This window comes from Desmodus rotundus, chromosome 4 (assembly GCF_022682495.2).
Source record: "Desmodus rotundus isolate HL8 chromosome 4, HLdesRot8A.1, whole genome shotgun sequence".
Taxonomy (NCBI): Eukaryota; Metazoa; Chordata; class Mammalia; order Chiroptera; family Phyllostomidae; genus Desmodus; species Desmodus rotundus.
In genome coordinates, this window is record NC_071390.1 from 102,330,361 (window position 1) to 102,352,180 (window position 21,820).

At 42.6% G+C, this 21,820-nt stretch overlaps 1 protein-coding gene across 1 annotated transcript in view; it reads right to left on the reverse strand.

The window, feature by feature from the left end:
• Positions 1–3,317: 3,317 nt before the first annotated feature.
• ELOVL6 (ELOVL fatty acid elongase 6) overlaps positions 3,318–21,820 on the reverse strand; it is a 127,318-nt gene continuing 108,815 nt past the window's right edge. Inside the window, exons 4-5 of the mRNA XM_045187055.3 lie at positions 14,155–14,306; positions 3,318–7,621 (exon numbers count right to left, since the gene is read on the reverse strand). Of these exons, the coding sequence (XP_045042990.2) occupies positions 7,197–7,621; positions 14,155–14,306 (577 nt within the window). The 3' untranslated portion in view covers positions 3,318–7,196. The remainder of the gene's footprint in view (positions 7,622–14,154; positions 14,307–21,820) is intronic.

The following is a 21,820-nucleotide window of genomic DNA, read 5'->3' on the forward strand; positions in this document are numbered from 1 at the left end:
GTGGAGGGTGCAGGAATAGCAAACACTGTTTGCCTTCTCTCTGTGGAGAGACATTGGCTGCCTTAAGAAACATCCACTAGAGTTTTCATAAATAAAACATAGAGAAATACCCAGTGGGGTGGGGGTAGGACTTCCCCTCTGGTGTGAAAGGAATTAGTGTAGTGGCTAGAAAAGGAAGCTGTGTATGCAACCCGTGGGAGTGTAGCACAGGGTTTTCACCCTGGGAGTCCGTCTGAAAATACCCGAGATTGCATATCCACGGTGAGATCGCAGGGGGCGTGCCTGGAGGGGCTGTCACACGTTCAACCCGCAGGCTGCACTGTGGTTTTCACGGTGTGTGTAAGATCTTTTCCATAGAGGTGCATATTCTGTAATGCGTACATTAATAAGGGGAAACGCCAATGGTCACTTCCTTCGACTATTATATGTAAGTGAAGAACAATGAAAGGCAGAAGAAATTGTGCAAGCTTACAGTGTAAAATGAGATAGTGAATTAGATTGAGGGGTTTTTTTTTTGTATCAGCAGGGTTCTATATTTTTTAAAGGATTTTATTTACTTGCTTTTAGAGAGAGGGGAAGGGAAGGAGAAAGAGAGGGAAACATCAATGTGCGGTTGCCTCTCCGGCGCCCCAACCAGGGCCTGGCCCACAACCCAGGCATGTGCCCTGACCAGGAATTGAACTGCCGACCTTCCCCTTTGTGGAGGACACCCAACCAGCTGAGCCACACCGGTCAGGGCAGGATTCTACCTTTTCCTGATCCAGAGCTCCTCGTCTTGCCTGGGATTCTTTGTTAGGGACAGGATACTGCAGGACATCACGGACAGGGGCAGAGAGTGCGTGAGCAGTCCTGTATGAGTCACAGTGTCCAGTTTCCTGGGTTGGAGGGCGGTGCCGCTGGAAATGGCTGTGATCTCCATTGCCTCTCAGGAAAGGTGTTTGGCAGTAACTAAGACCTGCCCCTCGCCTACCAGGGCTGGAGATGAGTCAGTTACAGCCCCACCAGTGGGGAGTCCTTTCAGTTAGTTTAAATGTTCCGGACATTGAGTTAGGACACTCACTGTGGCTCTAATTACTTTTATTCATTTTGAAAAAGCAAAAAACAGCTGAGAGTGATCATGTTGCTAAAATATTGGTATTCTGATTCCATTGTTATCTTTTTACTCCTAGAAAGCGTGCTATGTGTTTTTGGGCTTGAAGTTACATAAGTACAGCATTTTTGTTAGCTACAGAGTGATATGAAATGCTGCTATATTTTAATACCTATTTTATTTATTTCTGAAACTTGCATCATATGAGACCCTTTTACTATCCGAAGCTGCATGATGGAGCAGTCATTTCTGCTGGGTTTCAGAGACCACTATCAAAAACACAAACATCCCTTAAGATTTCCTTCTGATTCCTTCCTTTCTCCTTCCTTCCTATTTCTTTCTTTATGGGGGAAGTTAAAAATACTTTGTGTACATTATAGGGTACTCCCCACCCCGGCCAATTTTGCCTGAGTTGAGAACATGCATTAAATAGATTACAAAGGAATACAGAGTTCTGTCTTAATTTATTTTGAGATGATGCAAAAAAGGCAAGTTCATCATAATTTGTCTCTGGAAAACCTCCACAAATAACAGGTTCTTGATTTTAATATAAATGTATAACATGTTTAAATTGAAATATAAACACAACATTGCTGTTGTTCACAGTGTAGAGATGCCACAAAGAATGCCATTTGCTATTCAGGCTAAAAAGTATCCAACAGAACAAACAAAAACAGCAGAAGTGGAAGGCCAGCCGTTCCCAACAGCGAGCGCACGGGTGTCAGGAACGATCCTTGCGAACAGCCAGCAGGCCTGTAAGGAGACAGCTGCTGTGCTTCGGAAATGTCTTCCCGACATGCATTTTGGCCTGAAACACTTCGTTCAATGATGTAATAAAATGTTTTCTACTTCAGTGCTCAATCCTGGAATTTTATATACTCTTTTGTTTTAAAAATTTTGAGTAGCTACAATGAAATTAAGAGGTGAAGGAGTTGATGTTCAAATCTTGTTCCTTCTGTTTCTGTGCCATTTGATTAAATGAGCAAAATTTCCTCATCTGTCAAACGGGGACCCAACTTAAGGTTGTGTGCCCCGTGAGGGCTGCTCTGGTGAACTAAAGGATCCGGAAAACATAAATTGTGAAGAGTTACACCCATGAGACACCATCGAAGGGATAGACACCCATGGGATTGTGAGAAGTATTGAGGATGACATCATTTTGGGCCCTGCTCAAGAACTGAGGACCTTTAAACAGTTGGTGTCACACGGGACATGGCCTGTCTGGTGGCCTTCAGAGCCCTGGATGCCCCCCTTAGAATTGCCTAGAACACGAGATAAAAGAAACCAGAAACATGATTTGATTTTAAATCAAAATTTATGATTTTATTTTAATTTTAATATATCAGAAAAAATATTTCTTTTAATGTCATGAAGTAAGCACTTGAAAATAACAATTGCAACATTGCTATGATTTGCTCTGTGAGGCTTACACAGGTGGGATTCTATCTGCACTCAGGCCCTGGGACCTCAAGAGGCTGAGTCTTCCAGTGGTTTTCAAGCAACCTCCTGCCTGAACACGCCGAGACAGGCAGACCTGGCTAAAACTGGCATGCCTGGGCAGTGCTACCAGGCTGCTCCTGGAGTCTTCTTGCTTCTGGTCCACTGGGAGAAAAAGTCTCAAGTGCCGTGGAACATTGGGAAAACAACAGTGTTTAAAAACCAGCATGAGTCAGGACCCTCCCAATCCTGACCTAAATGGGCTGCAAATATGGCTTGGCCCTGATTGACGCGACGTTTCTTTAATTTAACCAGATGCTTCGGGAGTTACTGCAACATAGTTTTGGGTTTGGCTTTCCTGTGACGTGTATCTGATTGCAAGAGTTTTACCTGCCCTGAGCCCACACCCACCGTGCGCCCACTGTCCGTCTCTTTAGTGCTAGAACTTGTTTCACTTTTTACAAAAGTGTAATTCGCAATTCAGGGAAGCCTGGGGATTATTCCTCCCCCACTGGATGAGTCCTGAATTTTCAGTCTGAGAGGGTTTGGCTTACGGATGGGGTGCCAGCACAGAGAGGCTGTTGGTTCCCTGGAAAACTGGGACCTAACACTTCCTACTGATTTTCGCCACGAAATAGAGTATTGATGCTTTATCAGCTCTCACTTTACTGTGGTGCATTCTTAGCAAAAGCTCTTCGAGTTAATGGGTCTGAGGCACAAAGAATCAAGTGTTGTATATAAATATAAAAGGGACAGGACAACTTTAATAAGTCACAGGAGACAACGACTCACAGTTCGGACATAGGCTCTATTATCATCCCAAACTGGTAACAAAATGTTTATCACTGGAAACAAAAAGAATGGGATACCAGAAAGTTCTGGGCTTTCATCACGAAATTCTCAAACAATTGTACTTTTTGGGATGGAAACTTTTTCAGGGAAGTAAATTTCTAAAAGAGACAGACATGGACCATGCACATACAACTCAAAAGCACTGAACTCTGGGAGGCAAAGTCTATTCGATCTTCACTCTCTTACAACTCTCTCGCATCAGCATGTGGCCAATCCAACAACCGTGTTAAACAATCATTAACTAAACTGGAAAAAAGCCCAGGTGTGTGGAAGCTGACTCAGTCGTGTGACAGTCACTGCGGACGGGCTGTTCTGCCAGAATAAAGAAAAGATAGTAACCTGAGCACGTTATCTCTCCCAGGTAATTCAGCAGTCTGGGAATGAGGCCAGACTTCTGGAATATTCTACTCCAGTGTAATTGACTTCAGGTGATTTGTTGCTCTATTGCAACAGGTTTTATCTCCTGACGGTACCGCATCTGATTTTTAAATTCTGTGGATCTCTCTCCTGGAAGTGCTCTTCCATTTAATTCTACAAAAACCCCACTTAAATGAGGTTTCTTTGACTCAGTGCAGAGCTACATCTGCAGAGGTTAAGCGACAGAGATGTAATCAATCCTTTTCACCCCTTCAGCAGTATGTATTTGTGTACTGCCCCTTTCCTAATTTTTGTAATGAAGTGATTAGAAGGATGGGAGAAATTTCCTGGAACAATAACCTCAATATATGATTCATTTGGTACTTTGGCCGGGCACTGGGTATAAATAGTATAGTAGTTGCTTTTCTCACTAGTAAAGCTAGAAGGTCCAGATAAAACCTCCTGCTCTGTGAATAGAGCATTTCTCACTAGAATGCTTTTCATTGCAAACTCACAGGCTTCGGTTGATACTCAGACCTAGTTATCAAATTGCATGTACTTATATATGAAATAAAGGATTTGTTGGTTTTTTTTTTTAAATGCAGGAATGTTTTCACCATACTGTAACTGGAATGCAGTGAAAAATTTTCACTAGAAAGATAACTGATTGCAGCATAGTTGGGCAGCTATAGAAACTTGCCTGCCCAAATTTTTCTGGAATGTTAACTGACAGCAGAATTGTCTTTGTGGCAGTCAATTCTCTGGTAGGTTTCGGGTTGGCTGTGGGCTAGCGATAGAGCCTCCTATCTTGATGTAATTAAGCAGATAGGCTGAGATGTTAAAAACATTGTACTGAGCCTGTAATACCAGATTTTTTAAATGTGTTTTTTCTCCTCCCATGATAAACATTGAAAGTGCCCTTAGATATATTTAGCTAATTAAAAAAACTATTTATTAGATATTCAACCTGTAACACAAATTCTAAATGATCTCACAAGTGAACACAAGTATGAACCTACATCAGAATGGAAGTTCTTGGGAACCGCTCAGAATCTAAGGTTTATGCTCACTTCCGCACTTCAACCTGCATTAACCGGTCATTGATAAATCAGTGGATTAAATAAGTAAATCAAATCAACCAGATGAGCTCTAACTGGTCCTTCAATTAAACTTAATTCAGCTGTTATTTGACCTTTTCCTCAGTTTAATCATTCTGCTTATTTTCTGTCATAAGAAAAAAAAAAGCTTATTGCACAGTATCATGTATTTTCAAAGCTCAAAATAACATTATTTTCATCGTAAGGGTCTATTAGTTGTTACAGCAGGACCTATCTTTTCAGCTCACCTCAGCTTTTGCCCTAATAATAATACATTCCTCCTTCAATTGTTTCTTATCAACGAACCAATGTCAAGACATCGGACTGTTCACAATAATTTAACACAGATGTAACAGCTCCCCTCCCTGCACACATCCCACCCCCCACCCCAGTCTATCAGTCGTGACTTGGTTTGCATGGATTCTTTGTTCACTGTTCAAACCATTCACACAGAATGGAATAAAACTTTATTCTTTTCAACTCCACACACAAACGAGATGCTGAGAAAGCCCTTGTCATCTCTGACAGAGAAGCAGAACAGCTCTGTTTCATGAATGACAGCACAATTAAAGCTAAAATAATATAAAAATAATTTGAAAAATCCCTTTTACTGTACACTCTCAAATAAAGCAAGAAAGATAAACAACAGTTTCTTTTCTGCTAGCCAGAAAATGTGTTTCTATTCATTTGGGCTTGAAATTCAGTGTATCCCACACTTGTGCATACATGTGGCTCTACGTGTAAAATCTAACGCGGTGGAGCAGCCCCTAATCTTCTCAACTAGTTTGTCTAATCATTAAGCTACTTAACCAATTAGAATACTATTATATCACACTGAACAACTTTACATAATTGTTTCTTTGAAATACTAGGAATGTTTACACATTTATTTGGCTTGTAAAGGACTGAAATATTACCAATAATATATTAACTACCTTTTTTTTTTTTTAAGAATATGGCTCTTAATAAACTGATTTTCTGAGTTCCAGCGTGAAAGTCCTTTTTAAAAAATTTCTGAAGCTGACTCGAAGCAGGAAAGATATCTTCTGATTTGGCCAAAAATATGATGTGTATTTTGTATCACTTAAAATTTCGAGAAGTCTATAGGGGGCCCTTTGTTGTCGACTGTTCCAAACTTCCCATGAAGCGTTTGTTGAAGTATCTCCACTTGACCAGCAGAGGGCACTTTACACACCTCTACATTGCTTCGGAAGCAAATGCAGATGATGCAGAAACACAGGGGTTCACTCAGTATCAGGAAAGGGCCCTGCAGATTTTTTTTTTGAAATTCACAAAAATATAGAAGATATAGACCGTACCACAGATTTTCATGTGGAAAGTTATGACTATGTGTGAAGTCAAATAGGTAAGGGTATACATTGTAAAGATCTTCAGCTCACTTCCCCCCCTGCTTCTCCCCCCATTCTCAGCTCAAGAATGGTATTGGATCGAACCTTTTTACATGTACTACAGTATCCATTTTCAAATCATTCGGTCGAGTTTCACTTTTTCTATCCCATATTTACTCGTTTCAAAAGCCTAGGCACCTGAACCAAGGATAATGCTTCATATCTCATTTAAGAATAGAAATTACTGATAAAACTACCAGAAATGCTCTGAGATGGAGCTGCTCCTTCCAGCACTGGGCCGCATTGTTTCCGTCCTCCCAGGAAGAACCTGGGAAGAACATTGTGCCCCGTTTGGTTTTGGCAAACTCACCAGCCTGAGGCTGTGCTGTTAAGAGAAAAACACCTGTTGAAATGTACTTGTTTATATCCGTTTTCATAAGAGGTGATTAAGACATCTTTCCTCAAGGGGACTACAACTACTAACCTTTCTTAAAAAGGCTTTAAGTTTTGCAAAAGGATTAATGTTCTAGATATACACCCTGTGTCTCTTCCATTTTTATCTATTCTATTGGCTCCAGTTTAGTGTCAAAAAGATTAGATTGTGTGTGCATGTGCTCGCACAGTTTTTAAGTAAACTTCTTTCATCCTCAGAGAAATATAACACTTAGTAAATACTTTTCATAGTGTTAATAACCTTAGTTTGCCTTCAATTTCTCTCTCTCTGCCTCTGGCTCACTTTTGCTCTCATTTGTCTTAAAGTTGACAGATAAAGAGGAAATGGGTTCTTCTAGCAGCGGTCCTTTGAGATAGAGGTGCACTCAGTGAGTCCTCACCCAAAAAGGATCATAAACTTACTGGGTTATGTCAACCTAATTATCCCTAAGCTGCCTTGGGATTTGTGTTTGCTCATGTGTTTTGTTTTAGCTGCACCATATGTGATTCCTTGTGCCATTTTCTTTTGTCTATGATTTTTCTTGATGACCCTGAGCTATGGCTTCCTCCTCAGTTCCAACACTATTCAGCCTTCGTGGTTTTCCTCATCTTGCCGATGTAGGCCTCAAAGAAGAAGTGGCAGAAGAGCACAAGGTAGCTGAGGTACATGAGTGAGGACCAGAAGATGTTCTGAAAGTGAGAGTGACACTGGTCATGCTGCATCCAGTAGAAGACCAGGTAGTTAATGACACAGCCCATCAACATCTGAGTGATCTGGAACAAAGTGATGAACATGGCAAACTTCCGGGACACTCGGAAACCCGCTGCTCGCAAGGCGTAGTACGAGTACATCACGGCGTGCACGCTATAGTTCATAGTCATGAACCAACCACCCCCAGCAACCATGTCCTTGTAGGAGTACCAAGAGTACAGGAGCACAGTGATGTGGTGGTACCAGTGCAGGAAGATCAGCTTCTGCTTCCTCAGAATAATGAATATTGTATCTCCTGAAAAACAAATCAGGGAAAGAACGGACATGAGCCCCTGGACTGTGACATAATGGTATTTTATATTTCACACGATAAAGTAGGTACCTTGACCTAGCCCTCAAGAGTGGGGTGGACTGGGTTAGAATCCTGGACTGATATTGATGCCTCTGTGACATGGGGCAGGCTGTTCATTCTCCCTATTCTCCAGTTTCCTCATCTGTACAATGGGGATAATAACAGTACCTTGGAAATACCTTGAGGATTGACTGATTACCAATAGATCCTCTTAGCACAGGGTAAGAACTCAAAAAATGTTGCTTTCCAAAAGGTGTTTTGCACAAAACCTTACTAATTTTTGATCTGGAAGGGACTTTAGTAACAATGTTGCCTGATGTCCGACTCCAACCCACACTGCAGGGCGACCTGACTTGTCTCGGACCCCTTATCCATCAGGAGAAACAGATCGGAGTTTAACTGCCAGCCCAGTGTTCTCAGGCCTCTCTGGAGCAGTAACCTGTTTTTCTTTGGTACATGACAAATGGACCCTTTAAAAACGTATCTTTGTAAGCTTCCTATAAAATGTGATACCTGGACATATGGCAGTTAGAAAAGTAAAATTTAAGCAAAAGACAAAAACAGAAAAAGAGAACAAAGGTCACCTTCTACTATACTTGCTGAAGAAGGCGATAGGAATGTTTTATTAAACCAGTGAATCCAGTGATAAAACACTGAGACTGACATACATCTTTATGGAACTAACTTTGAAATAGCTCTCTGAAGCTACCAAGTATCTTACAAGCACTATCCCCTTGAAGAAACACACTGCTGTGTCTAGGGTAAGGATTCTGCATTACAGAAACCAGAATTATGCTCAGGGAGACAGATGCTACACATCGGCAATGATTCTCTGAGAAGTCTAGGAATTCTGAAAAAACCTGTGGAACACATGTAAAAAATGGATAAAGAACAAATTCAGCCAATTCCATTAACAAGTGCAAATACAGGGGAAGAGACTCGGGATGTGGGACAGAAAGAAGGTTCATGCAAACGAATGCTTCATTCTCTTTCCTAGCTCTGCGGTTCTGAGGTACGGTGCAACCAACATCTCTCAGGAGCTTTGGTGAATGAACTCAAACTTCTTTTTCTATAACAAGGAGAAGTAGGTGGTCTCTCCTACTCTGCAATTTAATTAAGCACAAAGAGATTTAGTACTTATCCTTGTACTATCCCTTATACTTCAAGGGCACCCTAGAATGTTTGGTCCAAGGGAAGGTCAATGAATGCTGGACCTTGGAAAGACGGTGGTAGCTGGAACAATACAGGTGGGGCCCCATTCCATTTAGTAGTAGATATTAGCTTATTTCCCTACTGAATTGTTAAACATCATTACTTCATGTTTGTTTAGAATAGAAAAGTTGCCAGTGCATTTCTGAACCTGTTATACGATACAAAGAGTTTTTCTTTGAAGTCCTCTTCTCTCTTGTGAGGTACCCGACATACTATGCCTATAAATATAAGACAGGCTGAGAGTGACCAATGGTGATGGTCGACTCTCACTTGCATACTTAAGGGACAAAACTAGTGTTAGGAGACCTGGGTCTCCTTCTTAGTGTTAAACTGTGCTACTTCGTGTGCCCGTCAAAATCCACTCTCTCTGTAATTACTGCTCCGGCCTCCCTTTCCTCTGTGGACCGCCAGGCAGACACATGCTTCCAGTCCACTTTTGTTCTCAGAGGAAAGAAAGAAGTCCAAGGGATTGTATGATGAAACAAATTTAGATCCACACAATCACATTGTAATAAAAGTTATTTGCCATAAAGTAGTAAGCATTTTATCCTTTTAAAGTCTTACAGATTTAATTTTAACTCTATCATCACTTTTATATTAAAACTTTATGGTCTAGAGAACAATTTAATTGAGAGGGAGAACAATTTCCCTGTGAGGGGAACGGCAGGAGACAAAACACAGTGACCATATTACGATGGCCTCACGTGAATGGAAAGTGCAATGTATAGTTCTGGAATTGAAAATTACTTAGTGTTTTTCCTGTGAGTGGGGGAGGGGGTCTTGGGTTTGACCTGAGACACACTAGGGGTTTCCATTTAACATGGGAACGTGGGGGTGAAAAACATGTCATGAGAACTTCAAAATAAAATTAATTTGAATTCACTTAAGAATCTTTTTTCAGAACGGTTATGCAGGATGAAGATGAGTCTCTTTCAATAACGGCCCTGGAGCCTCTCGGGAGTACCACTTCAATGCCCTCTCAAAGTTACTGTCCCCACGAAGGCCACTGGCCAGAGAATGAGAGCTTCCCATGGACGAGGGGAAACTGGGGGCCTCCAGAAGGGCTCCCTGAGGCTGCCATGGTCCTTCTGATAGTGCAGCTGAGATGCAACAGCCACACCACTTTGGCAGTCAGTGTTTTCCCCTCTGGGAAGCCACATGTTATCACTTTTGATTTGTCACAAGTTACAGTATTTACAGGCCTGTCAAAAGCTCCAGTGTCCTGGAAATGCAAGTTAACGATAGGGGCTGTGTATGCGATGTTGGCCAACTCATCCTTCTCAGCCGAAGGTCCCCTGGGCCTTATGGAGAGGATTCTGGCTCAGTGTGAAGTATTTGGGACTTCTGATGCCTGAACCTTTCAGCCATGTCACTTAGTCTAGCCACCCCCGGTTTATGTTCTCTCTACCACAGTCTCTAGAACCTTTGGTTCAGCTATTTTCAGTCGAGAGCCAGCCAGCCTGCAGGTAGGGCATGGAGTTTTTATTCCCAAGTGTCCCTTCAGCATTTGGAAACCCCCAGGGGGTACACAGCCACCAGCTGCTCCACGTGGGGTGGTCACGGAGGGTTGTGTTGTTCTTCACAGAATTAGCTGGGGCTCTGCTGAGTCAGAGTTTCAAAAACAAAGACAAGCTCAACTGAGCCACGACTTAGACTCAGAGCAGATGTTTCCAAGTTTTAACAAAAACAAATCTCAGCAGGTTTTAATGTAATTCAAACAGTGGGCACCCCAGGACGCTGGCACACGAGGCAGGTTGGTGGCTGTCTCCCCCTCTCTCGTTCTAGTAGACTGTAACCTGTAATTCACTGAAACGAGCTTGGTGGTTTCTGCGGAAACAGAACGACTGCCTTGCTATTAGGAGTTTCGTGCAGGGGGACATGGAGAGATGGTGTTTAATGAGCAGAGAGGTGCAGCTGGGAAGACAAAAAAGTGTTGAAGGAGGACAGTGGTGATGATTGTACAGCAATGCATATATTCTTAATGCTGTAGCCCTGCCCACGTAGAAATGGTAAGTTTTACGTATATTTTGCCAAAAAAAAGTTTAGTGACAACTATAGGCATAGAAGTTTTGGGGAGAATACAGAGTTCCAGTATTGAACGTGGAATAAATGTTCTTTTCTCTCACAAGACCTTTTCTTTCTGGTGGGCATGAGGGAGTCCAGAATTTTAGAGTATTAAAAAACAGAACTCAGGACTTAAAATGAGAAAAGTTCTAAATAATCCAAATGGACAAATCTTAATTAAATGGTAGTGGCAAGGTTTTCCAAGAGCAAAAAACTGGGAAGGAATTTAACTTCCAAAACAAGTATGTTTACTAAACAAGGGCAGGGGCTGGTTGCCTCCGAGACACGTTGGAACTGATTTTTGGATTTGTTTTGTTTGGCACTTCACCTTGGGGAGGCCATTATCAGCTGAGCTCCAGAGTACTTGGAAGAAAATAAGTCATGTTTGAAAGTTGAAGAAAGGGCACTCAGACCACGAAAAGATCTGTGTAATGGACCTGAAACTGCACGAAGAATTTGTGTCACTCACTAGCCTCACTCTTCAGCCCACTGCCGGCACTTCAGCCCCATGTTGTAACGGTGAGGGGACGGACTGTTTGATATCCAATTGACACACTACTAGGGTATGTTGAGGATTCAACAGGAAAGGGGTTATCAAGCCAATGGCACAAGGGATTGGAGTCTGGCTCCCTCTGGGCTCAAGACAGAAGACCCCACGTCCAATTATAATGTCTGCACTGGGGAGTAGCGTGAGCAATCTGGGGCCTAGACTGAATTAAGACAGGGGGATGACTTAGCATCCTCAGGACCAACACTCTCACAAGACAGAGAATGAGAGCATGAATACCTCTGAGGCTGCACTGATAGTCTAGGAAGCTTAACTCGGTCTGCCCTCCTAAAACTTTGGTTTCAACCTGAACAGAAGTCCCGAGGGCAGGAGCCTAGGTCTAGTTATGTATCCAAAGGAAAGGGACACGTATGGAACGCTTGGAGGGGCTCTTCAATAAATTATTCTTTCAAACGGTAGAAAGACCCATTTTTATTCTTAAGTCCCTCAAATACAGTAGGAGAAAATGCAGAACACAGACAAGCTGCCCTTGCAGGGTAAAGACACTTCTAGAAACAAAGACTGAGGCTGCTCTGTCGCAACTTGAGGCTTCAGAGCCAGATGCACTGAGGCACCATTTACGATTAAACAAAAAACTCTGTTGAGGGTAGTTAAGGTGTAAGTCGTGAAAGTGTTCAGGAATTGCGTGTGTGTGGGGGGGTTACCTGTTTCAGGCATTTACTGCAGTCATACATCTGCAGTCAGTTCTTTATCAAAAACGGTAGGGGAATGAACAAGGACACTTACTGTACGGCATAAATTAAAAGTTAGTGGCATACAATAGTGTATAAATTTATTTCTAAAGACAAATGCCAGGAAACCTCATGGGTAAAGAAGACACGCTCACATCCTCAGACCGACCCCAGGGCGGCCACGTGATCTAATACAGAAACTTGTGGATCTAAGTAAAAAAGAATCGCTATGAAAGCAATGTATCTGGCAAGATAATCTTTTATTTCATCTACAACTAAACACACAAAATTAAAATATTCTCATAGAACTTTGAGAACATACCTGCAGACTTGCAGGCGTTGTCTATAACTCCAGGTTTGAAAAACACTTCTCTGGCCTAAGATTTTGCACCAGTTCAAATATTTTTAAAAAAGCCTCCTGGGGCCTAGTTCATAAAATTCGTATTATAAATTTCTTTTTAGGTAATGTAGCCATTCCATTCTAGCCCCTATTACATACCTAAATCTGGTAGGTGCTTAACATAAATGTATTGAGTGGATGGATGAATGAATGAATGAATGAATCCCTACCAATGCATTTCATTCGAAGGCTACACAGGCTCTGTGTGTGGCAGGGGGAGACAAAATCACACCAATAGTTCAAACCAATTGCCAACTACCTGTAGGCAGCAGGTGTATCACCCCCGTAGGAAAGTGAGTGGGTTGCCGACACACCTGTCAGAGTGACCTTGTACCCTTTGTGAATAGATACAGGACATGAACTAGGGGTACCTTACAGAGAGACTGTTGGTACCTTATGCGGCAGGCAGGTGGCTTATAATGAAATTATAACCTTTAACCCCCTGTTTAGGGAGGAGAGGGAACACATTCTATAAACAAATATTTTAAACTTAATACACACAATTCTTAATTCCAGATAAAAAATTAAGAAACCAAGAGGATGGCCGGGCTTCCCCTAAAGATATGTACCAGTTTGTGAGGCAGTGGTTGGCTCTGCTCGTGGGTGAACGCAGGTCTTATTATCACCGGCGGATCCCTTTCTCTGGCAATAAAGATATGTTCCTAGGGGGCTGTCATGTCAAATCATTGCCACTTGTTTCCCACTGCTTCTGCTAGCCCGTGGCGCCATACTTATATTGAAGCCCATTAAGAGTTGGAGGAAAACCCTTAGGAATCTACATATATAACCAGTTTTTTTAAATTAGTTTCTAAAAGGTGAAGTACATTCCACTTCCCTAGTGCCAGTCGCTTTGATGATTAAAATTAAACAACACCAGAAACCAGCCCTTAGCATTTGTTAATGAGAACATGAGGGTACCCAAATGAAAAGCTTCATTTCCTAGTCTGAGCCCTCGCTTCAGAAAAGGAAGTATGCTTTAGTACGGGACTTGGAAACAGTCGCGCCGGTAATTTTTCCTCATATTCTCCTATTAGCTGAGCTGATAATGGGCCAGATAATGTGTGCACAAGGGGGCTGTGCACATTTTATGATCCCTGGAAGTGTACAGACAGTAGTGTTTGGAAATCTGCATGTTCTATGTACAGTATTTTGCTCTTCATATACACAATGTACAGTTATTTAAAAGGAGGGAGGGGAGAGAGGAAAAGATAGTGGAAGTTAGTCATTAACTGTAACTTTACTGCAACTAACAAAGCAGGACCTTCAAATTGTTTGTTTTATTTTTTAAAAACATTCTACTTATTTTTAGAAAGAGGGGAAGGGAAGGAGAAAGAGAGGGAGAGAAACATCAGTGTGTGGTTGCCTCTTGTGTGCCCCCCACTGGGGACCTGGCCTGCAACCCAGGCATGTGCCCTGACTGGGAATCGAACTGGCGACCCTTTGGTTCACAGGCCAGTGCTCAATCAACCAGGGCCGGATTGTTTGTTTTAAATAAACACTGTGGGTGTGCAGCCGTAAATTAGGTGGCGGAGGAGGAAGTGGAGGGAGAGAAGATACTCACCTAGTTCAGGCGCTTTGCTTAGCACGAACGCGTAAGCCCAGAATTTGCTGACAGGTCCATTGTAAAAACTCTGGTCGCAAACCGACTGCTTCAGGCCTTTGGTCATCAAAATGTACACCATATAAGCACCGGTTCGGACAGCACCGGATATACTTCGCAAACGGAAAGAGAGGAGAAACAACATTTACGAAAATAACTTCACTTCTGACACGAACCATACTGAGAAGGCTGTCTGCCACTGGCCGAACACAGGCACAGATGTACCACAATAATTTGCATTTACCCAGAAGCAACTTCAAATGTTCTGTGAACAGGAGTAATAAAACTCAGGGCTTTATTCTGAAGAGCATACATAACTCCACTTATTATTCATCAGCATTCCAAAAAGAGGTCACAGAAAGGAGGAATGCATCTGGACAGGATCTCCTGAAGAACTTTGGTGACCTCTATGTTTCAGCTTAAAAACCTTGGGGAGGAGACAGGGTTGACTGAAAACTCACGGAACTGTCTCAGTCCTGTCCTATGTCCAATTATTCTCCACGTTGCCCCGGCTCTCTATTTCTGAGATATTTCTTTTCATGTCTTTCAGCCAGCTCTTTCTCTGCATCTGGATGTCCCAGGCTTCCTTGGCCTCTCTTTGGCCCTCCCGCAGCAGCCTCTACACCACTGTCCTTGGTTACATCTTTCCACTGTCCAATTTGTCTTTCTCACAGAAGCCAGAAGAAGCCTCTTCAGGGCTTAGCTCTCCTGTCACTTCCTCCTGGAAGCCCATCCTGGCTCACTCCTCAGAGCTCCCCACAGCCATGTACGAACCACTCTAACACTGTCTTTCAGTGTCTGGCCATGTGTTCGCCTCCACATAGACGGTGGCGCTGTCTAAGACTGTTGACAAAATGAAAAACTGTTGAGAAGTACACTGACATATGAAACTTTTATTAATGAACTGCTAAGGAAATGGAGCTCTGGAATGTGCTGAGCTCAGCGTAACCTGAAGTGCAAAAGGGCTTGGCAACTGGAACGAGTGGCCCCCATGATGGCTGAACCCCGTAGACATATCCCTCAGAGTTTGCAAACCGCACAGGAGGCTGAAGGGAAAGCTGGCTGGCCATCTGCGGAGACGTGCCTGCCCACCCTCTTTCTGGCAGTTTCTCTTCTAAGGGTGTAGAAGTCAGTTAGGAGATAAACTAGTGGATAACTACTGAAATGAGCGGCAACATCACCAAATTGGTAAATAGCTTTTGTTTCTCTTTAAAGTACCATCTTTTAGTCAAAATGTCTTCGAGTTGCTCCGGAATGAGTCATTCCACTAGGCTGTCCTGTTCGTGAACATGCATTCAGCACTAAAACAAAAGATCAGCTTTGTGTAGAGCCGGGGTAATGGAGTGGATTTCCCAGCAACTGTCTATAAGGACACACAGCCTACATTACATGAGGTTCACTCTTTCCACATTTAAAAGGATCCTGCATGGGGCTATTGGTGTCACTTTATAATTGTAGATCCTGTTTAACCCTGCAAGTGGCCCCCCACTGCACTTAGAATGAAACCCCCAATTCCTTCCCACGACCTAGACCTACCTGGCTCTAAGGGCCCGTCTCCAGCACTTCCACCCTCACCTCCTGTGATCCTCTTCCTGCTCACTGTTAGCCAAACACTCTAGCACTTTCAGATCCAATCAGTTTTGTTTCAGGGTCTTTACATATGTTTCCTCTTCTCGGGGAGCTTTTCTCCCATATTCGCTCTACGGCGGTCTCCCTCTCACTGCCTTTTTTAAAGAAATGCCCTCTCCCGACAGAGGGACCTAGTCTTTGCAGTCAAGGAACTGTCCTGATTTAGAAGTGGGGAGTTGAATTTCACTGGTGAAGTCAGGTAATGGAGGCTTTTCTGTCTTATCTGAATGTACGTTTTATCTTTCCCTTACCAGATAATGGATAATTTTTACTATGAAGTCGCCTTAAGGGTATCAGCATATTGGGCACTTGAAAGGTAGTACACAGATATGAATGTGGCCTCTCCACTGAGCATTTGCAGCCGACACGGTTGGTTGGTTCCCTATTCAGGAGCCAAGTGCCCTCCTCTCTCTCCATACTAAATTAATTCTGGTTTAGTTCAGATTCTCCCAAGGAAGTTGACTTTATCTTCAATTTTGGAGTACATCTTAATTGCTTAAGCCAGTTTTAGTACTCCCATTTCCCTTCCCAGTGATTTGTTATGATAGGCACTGACCCAGTTCTGGCCAATGCGATATGAGGAGAAGGCTGCTTGGGTCTTTGGGGGAAAGTTCCCTTGCTCCTTACCATGTGTTACCTGGAAGAGCTGCAGCACCTGCAACCATGAGGGAGCTACCTTGAGAACAAAGCTAACTCAGAGAGGATGGCAAAACAGTCCTTCAAGATGTGACTATGGTGCCGAATTAATCATTCAGTGACCCCATCTCAAGATTTCTTGTTCGTGAGATAAAGCTTCCTTCTTGTCTAAGCCATTTGGAGTTTTGCTTTCTATTACTTGCATCCCAGCAGACACAACACACACGATTTGATGTTCAGTAGACTTAAAATGCATCTAGTCATAGACCCTGCTGGTGAACTAGTTACTATATCGAATATTTAGTTTTCACAGACCAGCGGGAGATACACCAATGACTTTTGTACACACCAAAAGCAAAGAAACACACAAATGACACACTTCGAACATGTATCAGTCTCTGCTCATTAGCCCCACGTGTGTGACTTTTCAGAAGCATGAGCACAATTTACAGAGCACGTCTCTCCCTGTGCACCGAAGCCCAACGTGCCCAGGAAGCAAAGCCCTCCTTCTACTATGTTTTGCCGCTAGACTGTGTTCTTTGCACGTAACCAGAGTAGATCCAAGGAAAGTATGTTTGGAATAGTTACCATCTTTTCATCTTCCTGGATCACAAATATCACTGTAGTTTAACTACATCCAATTTCTTAAAAGTCAGCAGAGTTTAACTTATTCTTTCCGTTGTTAAAGATTCATTAGCACTGTCCTAGATGCTGGGGTGATGAGAATCCATAAGCCAATTCTGCTTCTGGTGATAATGGTGGTCCTGGAAGACTTCGGAGGAAGTGCTATTTGATTAGGGACAAATATGTCTTCAAGTATGAGGGGCAGGCTGCGAAAAGGTCACTTCAGAGCATTGCAGACTTGCAGACTTGAAAGCTTAGGTATCACGGTGACCCAGAACATTGCTGACAACAAGAATATAGAACACGTTATTGTCCCACATGTGGACATAAGCCTCACTCTCTCAACTCTGAACAATAAGGCCGACTGGCAACAGAAGACAGTGCATTTCTCAGGGAAACTGTCGGTGCCAGCCATGGGGCTTCTGTGTCTGTGGCAAAGCCGCTTTGTTGGGATGTGACAATGCTACTGCTGGGGAGCCACTGGGAGCTGTGTGGCCAATGGGATGATTGTTATTTGTGGGAAGCCAGGAGCTCTGTCCCTGGCACATCTCAGCCAATGGATGCTTCGGAATCACGTGGCTTTTTATTGTAACTGGGTACTGGGCCCTCAGATTGTGATACTTTACCAAAATACACTCTAAGAGAGGTGATATTTTTCCTCCCTAAGTAGCATCATTTTGTGAGACACTGTGATGCAAGAGACAAACATGCAGCTTATGTTCTGCCGCCCCCCACCCAGGCAGATACTCATGGCTAACCAATCCTGACACTCTTTCCGTCCATGCCTGGACATAGTACCGAAGTCCTCAGCCACTGCAGGCCACCATCAATGGATCAGAGTTGCAAATTCCAAGCCCAGTGCTCTTACTCACTGGTGTCACGACTGGGCAAATTACTGAACCTCTCTCAGTCTCTCTCATCTACCTGAAATGATGAATATCTCAAACTTGCAAATTCTATACATTTTGTAACAATATAGGTAGGGAGAAAAGACAACATAGGTAGGCATTTAATTAGCATAGAGTCTCTGCTATGATATATAGGTGCTAAATATGTTTTTATTAATTATTATTTTTATTAGTACTTATTATTGTTGCTTTACTTGACCTTTCAGTGTTCACAACCTTTACCTCATGTCCTTGTATCAGGTCAGAGAGGCGAAGGCTCAATAAAAGTCGAGGAAACCGATTTGATTTGCACTGATGATTATCCATGTTATTAAGTGTTGTATTGTTAGGTGTTTTATTTTACGAGCCAACTTTTCACAAAATAAGTGACAGCTACCAAGTTCACCATCTGATATGAAATGAGCACTTGCCGCAGAATGCCCCGAAGGAGAGAGAGTTGGTATGGAAAAGCATCTGGTTCATGTGAAATTTACCTTTCGGCCAGATGATAAAGATTATTCTAAATCTAGGGCCTTAAAGAGGCTAAGGGTCTGGGCCATTGTGTTTAAGGGGGGCAGGTGATACTACATCACACGCCTTTCCCAGCTGTAGATCACACCAGCACCTTTTGTTTTCTTTTAGTTTTTTATTTTTGGAAGAAATGCATCATTTTTTCTTGTCGAAGCCTAGTTTTGATGATAGCAGTTAATGGAACAGGGGTGGGCTCAGTAGCAGAGAAAGTGGATGTTTCTGCTCCCCTCAGCTACATTTGACAGCTACACTAAGGAGACCAGAGATCTGGAGTCAACCACAGCCCTGATCAGCTGAGGTGCATCTTCTCAAACTCATGTTCTGGATTCCCAGTCTGGAAGAAGCCTGTTTATTCATCATTAGCTACTTGCCATGGCGTGTATGTACTCCAGGCGGCACAAGGGCGCTCATCAGACTCTTAGCTGTGATCCTCGGGGAGGAGTGGGGGTGGGGTGGAGGAAACTTCCAGTTTGTACCATATGTACTTCTGCATTGTTTGACTATTTTAAAGCCAGCATGTATTAGATTGACAGTTAAAAAACGTATTTCAAATAAGTGACTAGCCCCAATTGAAAGTAAACTATCACGGTGACACCTGCTTGCAAGGCTTTCCCACACTGGCATTGGGACAGAGCCACTTCCTGATTCAACACCTTGTCATCAACATCCACCAAGTACTCACTGCGGCTGGGCGAGAACCTCTGCAGCGGACTGCAGGAGACAGTATAGCTGCGCGTGTAGGTGCACAACACAAATAAGTTTCACACGTGATTTGTGGTGCCAACACAACACAGGGAGAACGTGTCTGTGTTTGTGGCTGGGAGTCTCCTCTGGCCACATCATGTGCTACATAAATAGATGTGGGGTGTCTAGAGCCAAAGTTTGGAAAACAGGTTCTCATTTTCAGGTTGTAATTGTTTTTTTCTTTTATAGCTGTTATTTTTTGTAACTGCTAGGGGGTGTCTATATAAAGAAGTGTGGGAGATATGGCTAATTTTCTTTCAAACTCAGGCTCTTACCATGAGGTCTGACCATTTATCAACTTGAGAAAAGACTGAGCAAGTCTGTAGTCTAGATTTCCCATTGTAATGCTGTCTGGAAGTCAAGGTGGAATATCCCGGTAATGACTGTAAGAATCCCAGAACTCTGCCCTGGGAAGAAAGAACCTTAAGTATAACACTTTCAATCATTTCAATACGAACACCGATAGTTGATGAAGCTGCATTTTTCATTGTTCCCTTACTGGCCCTCCATTTAAATGCAAGGTATTTTGGAATCAAAACAAGGCTTCTGAAGGCTCTTTTATCTGAAGCATCAACCACCCCAGCTTGCCACACTGCTAACTCAATAACCAAAGGTGCAATTAATTATTCCTAGGACTAGACAATGAACATGTTTTATTGTACTTATATCCTAGAATCAGAAAGAGAATAAAAAAGGTGTGAGATTTTAATTGTCAAAACATGGCAATAGCTGATCCAATAGTAGCAACTTTTTTATAAACAGAAGGCGGTGGTTTCCTGATAACAAAACTTGAGCTGCCATTTGTCTTGACTCTGACAGTTTCCAGAGTAGAAAGAACATTCACTGATCCCAGCACAGGTTAAACAAATTAACAACAACCCAAAAAATCCACTGCAACGCTCCTAGACTGGACAGGCGAGACCGGGTCGCAGCGTCTGTGGGTCTGGATAGTGGCGTCTCGTGTACCACGTCCCTATAAGCAGAGTGTGACCCACCTTCTAAAACCTTTCCACACCTGATGACAGGCATCCTTAGCAGACTGTCTAGTTTGGGTTAGTGTCTGAGCCTGTGCTAAAAACACGTTTTTCAATAATAATAGCGTATTTTTTTTCTCCTAAGAGTCAGCAGTTAAATGGGGATCTACATTGTAGTCTTTTGACAATTTACTTCATCTATTCCTCCAGTAACAATTCAGAGTATACAATTTCACTTTCTACTGAGTGATCATTTCTAGGTTTGATTCAGTTATCTTGCCTGGAATCTTTAATCAGATTATCTCCACTTGAAAGTGGAAAGTCTCCCAAACACCTTGTGGATCAAGACACGGGAGAAAAGGCATATTGTCTACATCAAAATTAAAAACACACACATCTTTTGACCTACCAAAGGTACTAATGTATCTTTTGGTACATTAGTTCCATTATTGAAAATTTAACATACCCTTTAGATATACAGTACTTGCAAAAGTATACCAAATTGCATGTTTTGTAATATACAAAATCTGGCTACCATATAATCTAAAGGTTCACTGACATGAGAATAGTTAAATAACTTACAATAAACACAGTGCAGTTATAAAACGTACTGCCTTAGGCCCTGACGTGGGAGAGCTCCAAGATGCATGGTGAAGGGAAAAATCTAAAGAGCAGACCATCTGTACGGTAGGGTCCAATATGTGTACATGGTTAAAAAGGTTATGCACATACGTACTGATAGTTATAAGTATTTACAGAGGAAAGCCCTTCAAACTGTTAACAACGACGCCTGTTAGAATTTTGTTTTACAATACCCATGTATTGCTTTTGTTTCCAGAAGCCCCTGGAAACCTAATTTTAGATGATCACGTTTAATATTTATAATCTGATGTCAAGTAATCCTTGAGATTATTTTTTATAATAAAAGAATCACGTTAAAGGTCGGCATGTTACGTAAATAGTAACTCTTTGCTTCTCAGAGGTCAGACATGTTAGCTGGAGCTTTTAGTCTATGGGGTATCAAAGAGCCAAGAGCAAACATAAAAAAGAACAGAAGTAAATAAAAATTGAGGTACATAGGAGGACAGAAATGGACTGAGTAAAAGAGCTGAACCTAGTTTAGAATGGGAAAGGGAAAAAAGTAAGACCTCTGTGGAGAAATATCATTTAAGCCGTGAAGTATGGAGTAGCTTCCTCGCAATGGTATCTGTTATACACTAGCACATACACAGGTAGACCTCGAAGATACGGCTGGTTCTGTTCCAGACCACCGCAATAAAAGGAGTTTCACAATCAAATGAGTTGTAATCATTTTGCTGGTGGAGGGTCTCGCCCTCGATTTGTAAAAAAACGCAACATCTGTGGAGCTCAATAAAGCGAACCACAATAAAACGTGAAATGCCTGTAACGATGTTCCTGAACTCCTTTTTAAATGCTACATGTTGCAGTGTGGAGTCTAGCAGAGCTGAAGGCTTCATGGTAGAAGCTGTAAGTGAGGAAAGTCTCGCACAGAAGCGATCTCAGTGGATAACAGGGTTCCCTGGCCAACACCCAGACGGTGGGTGTGCACTCTGTCACTGCCCTCCACTCACCGCAAATCCC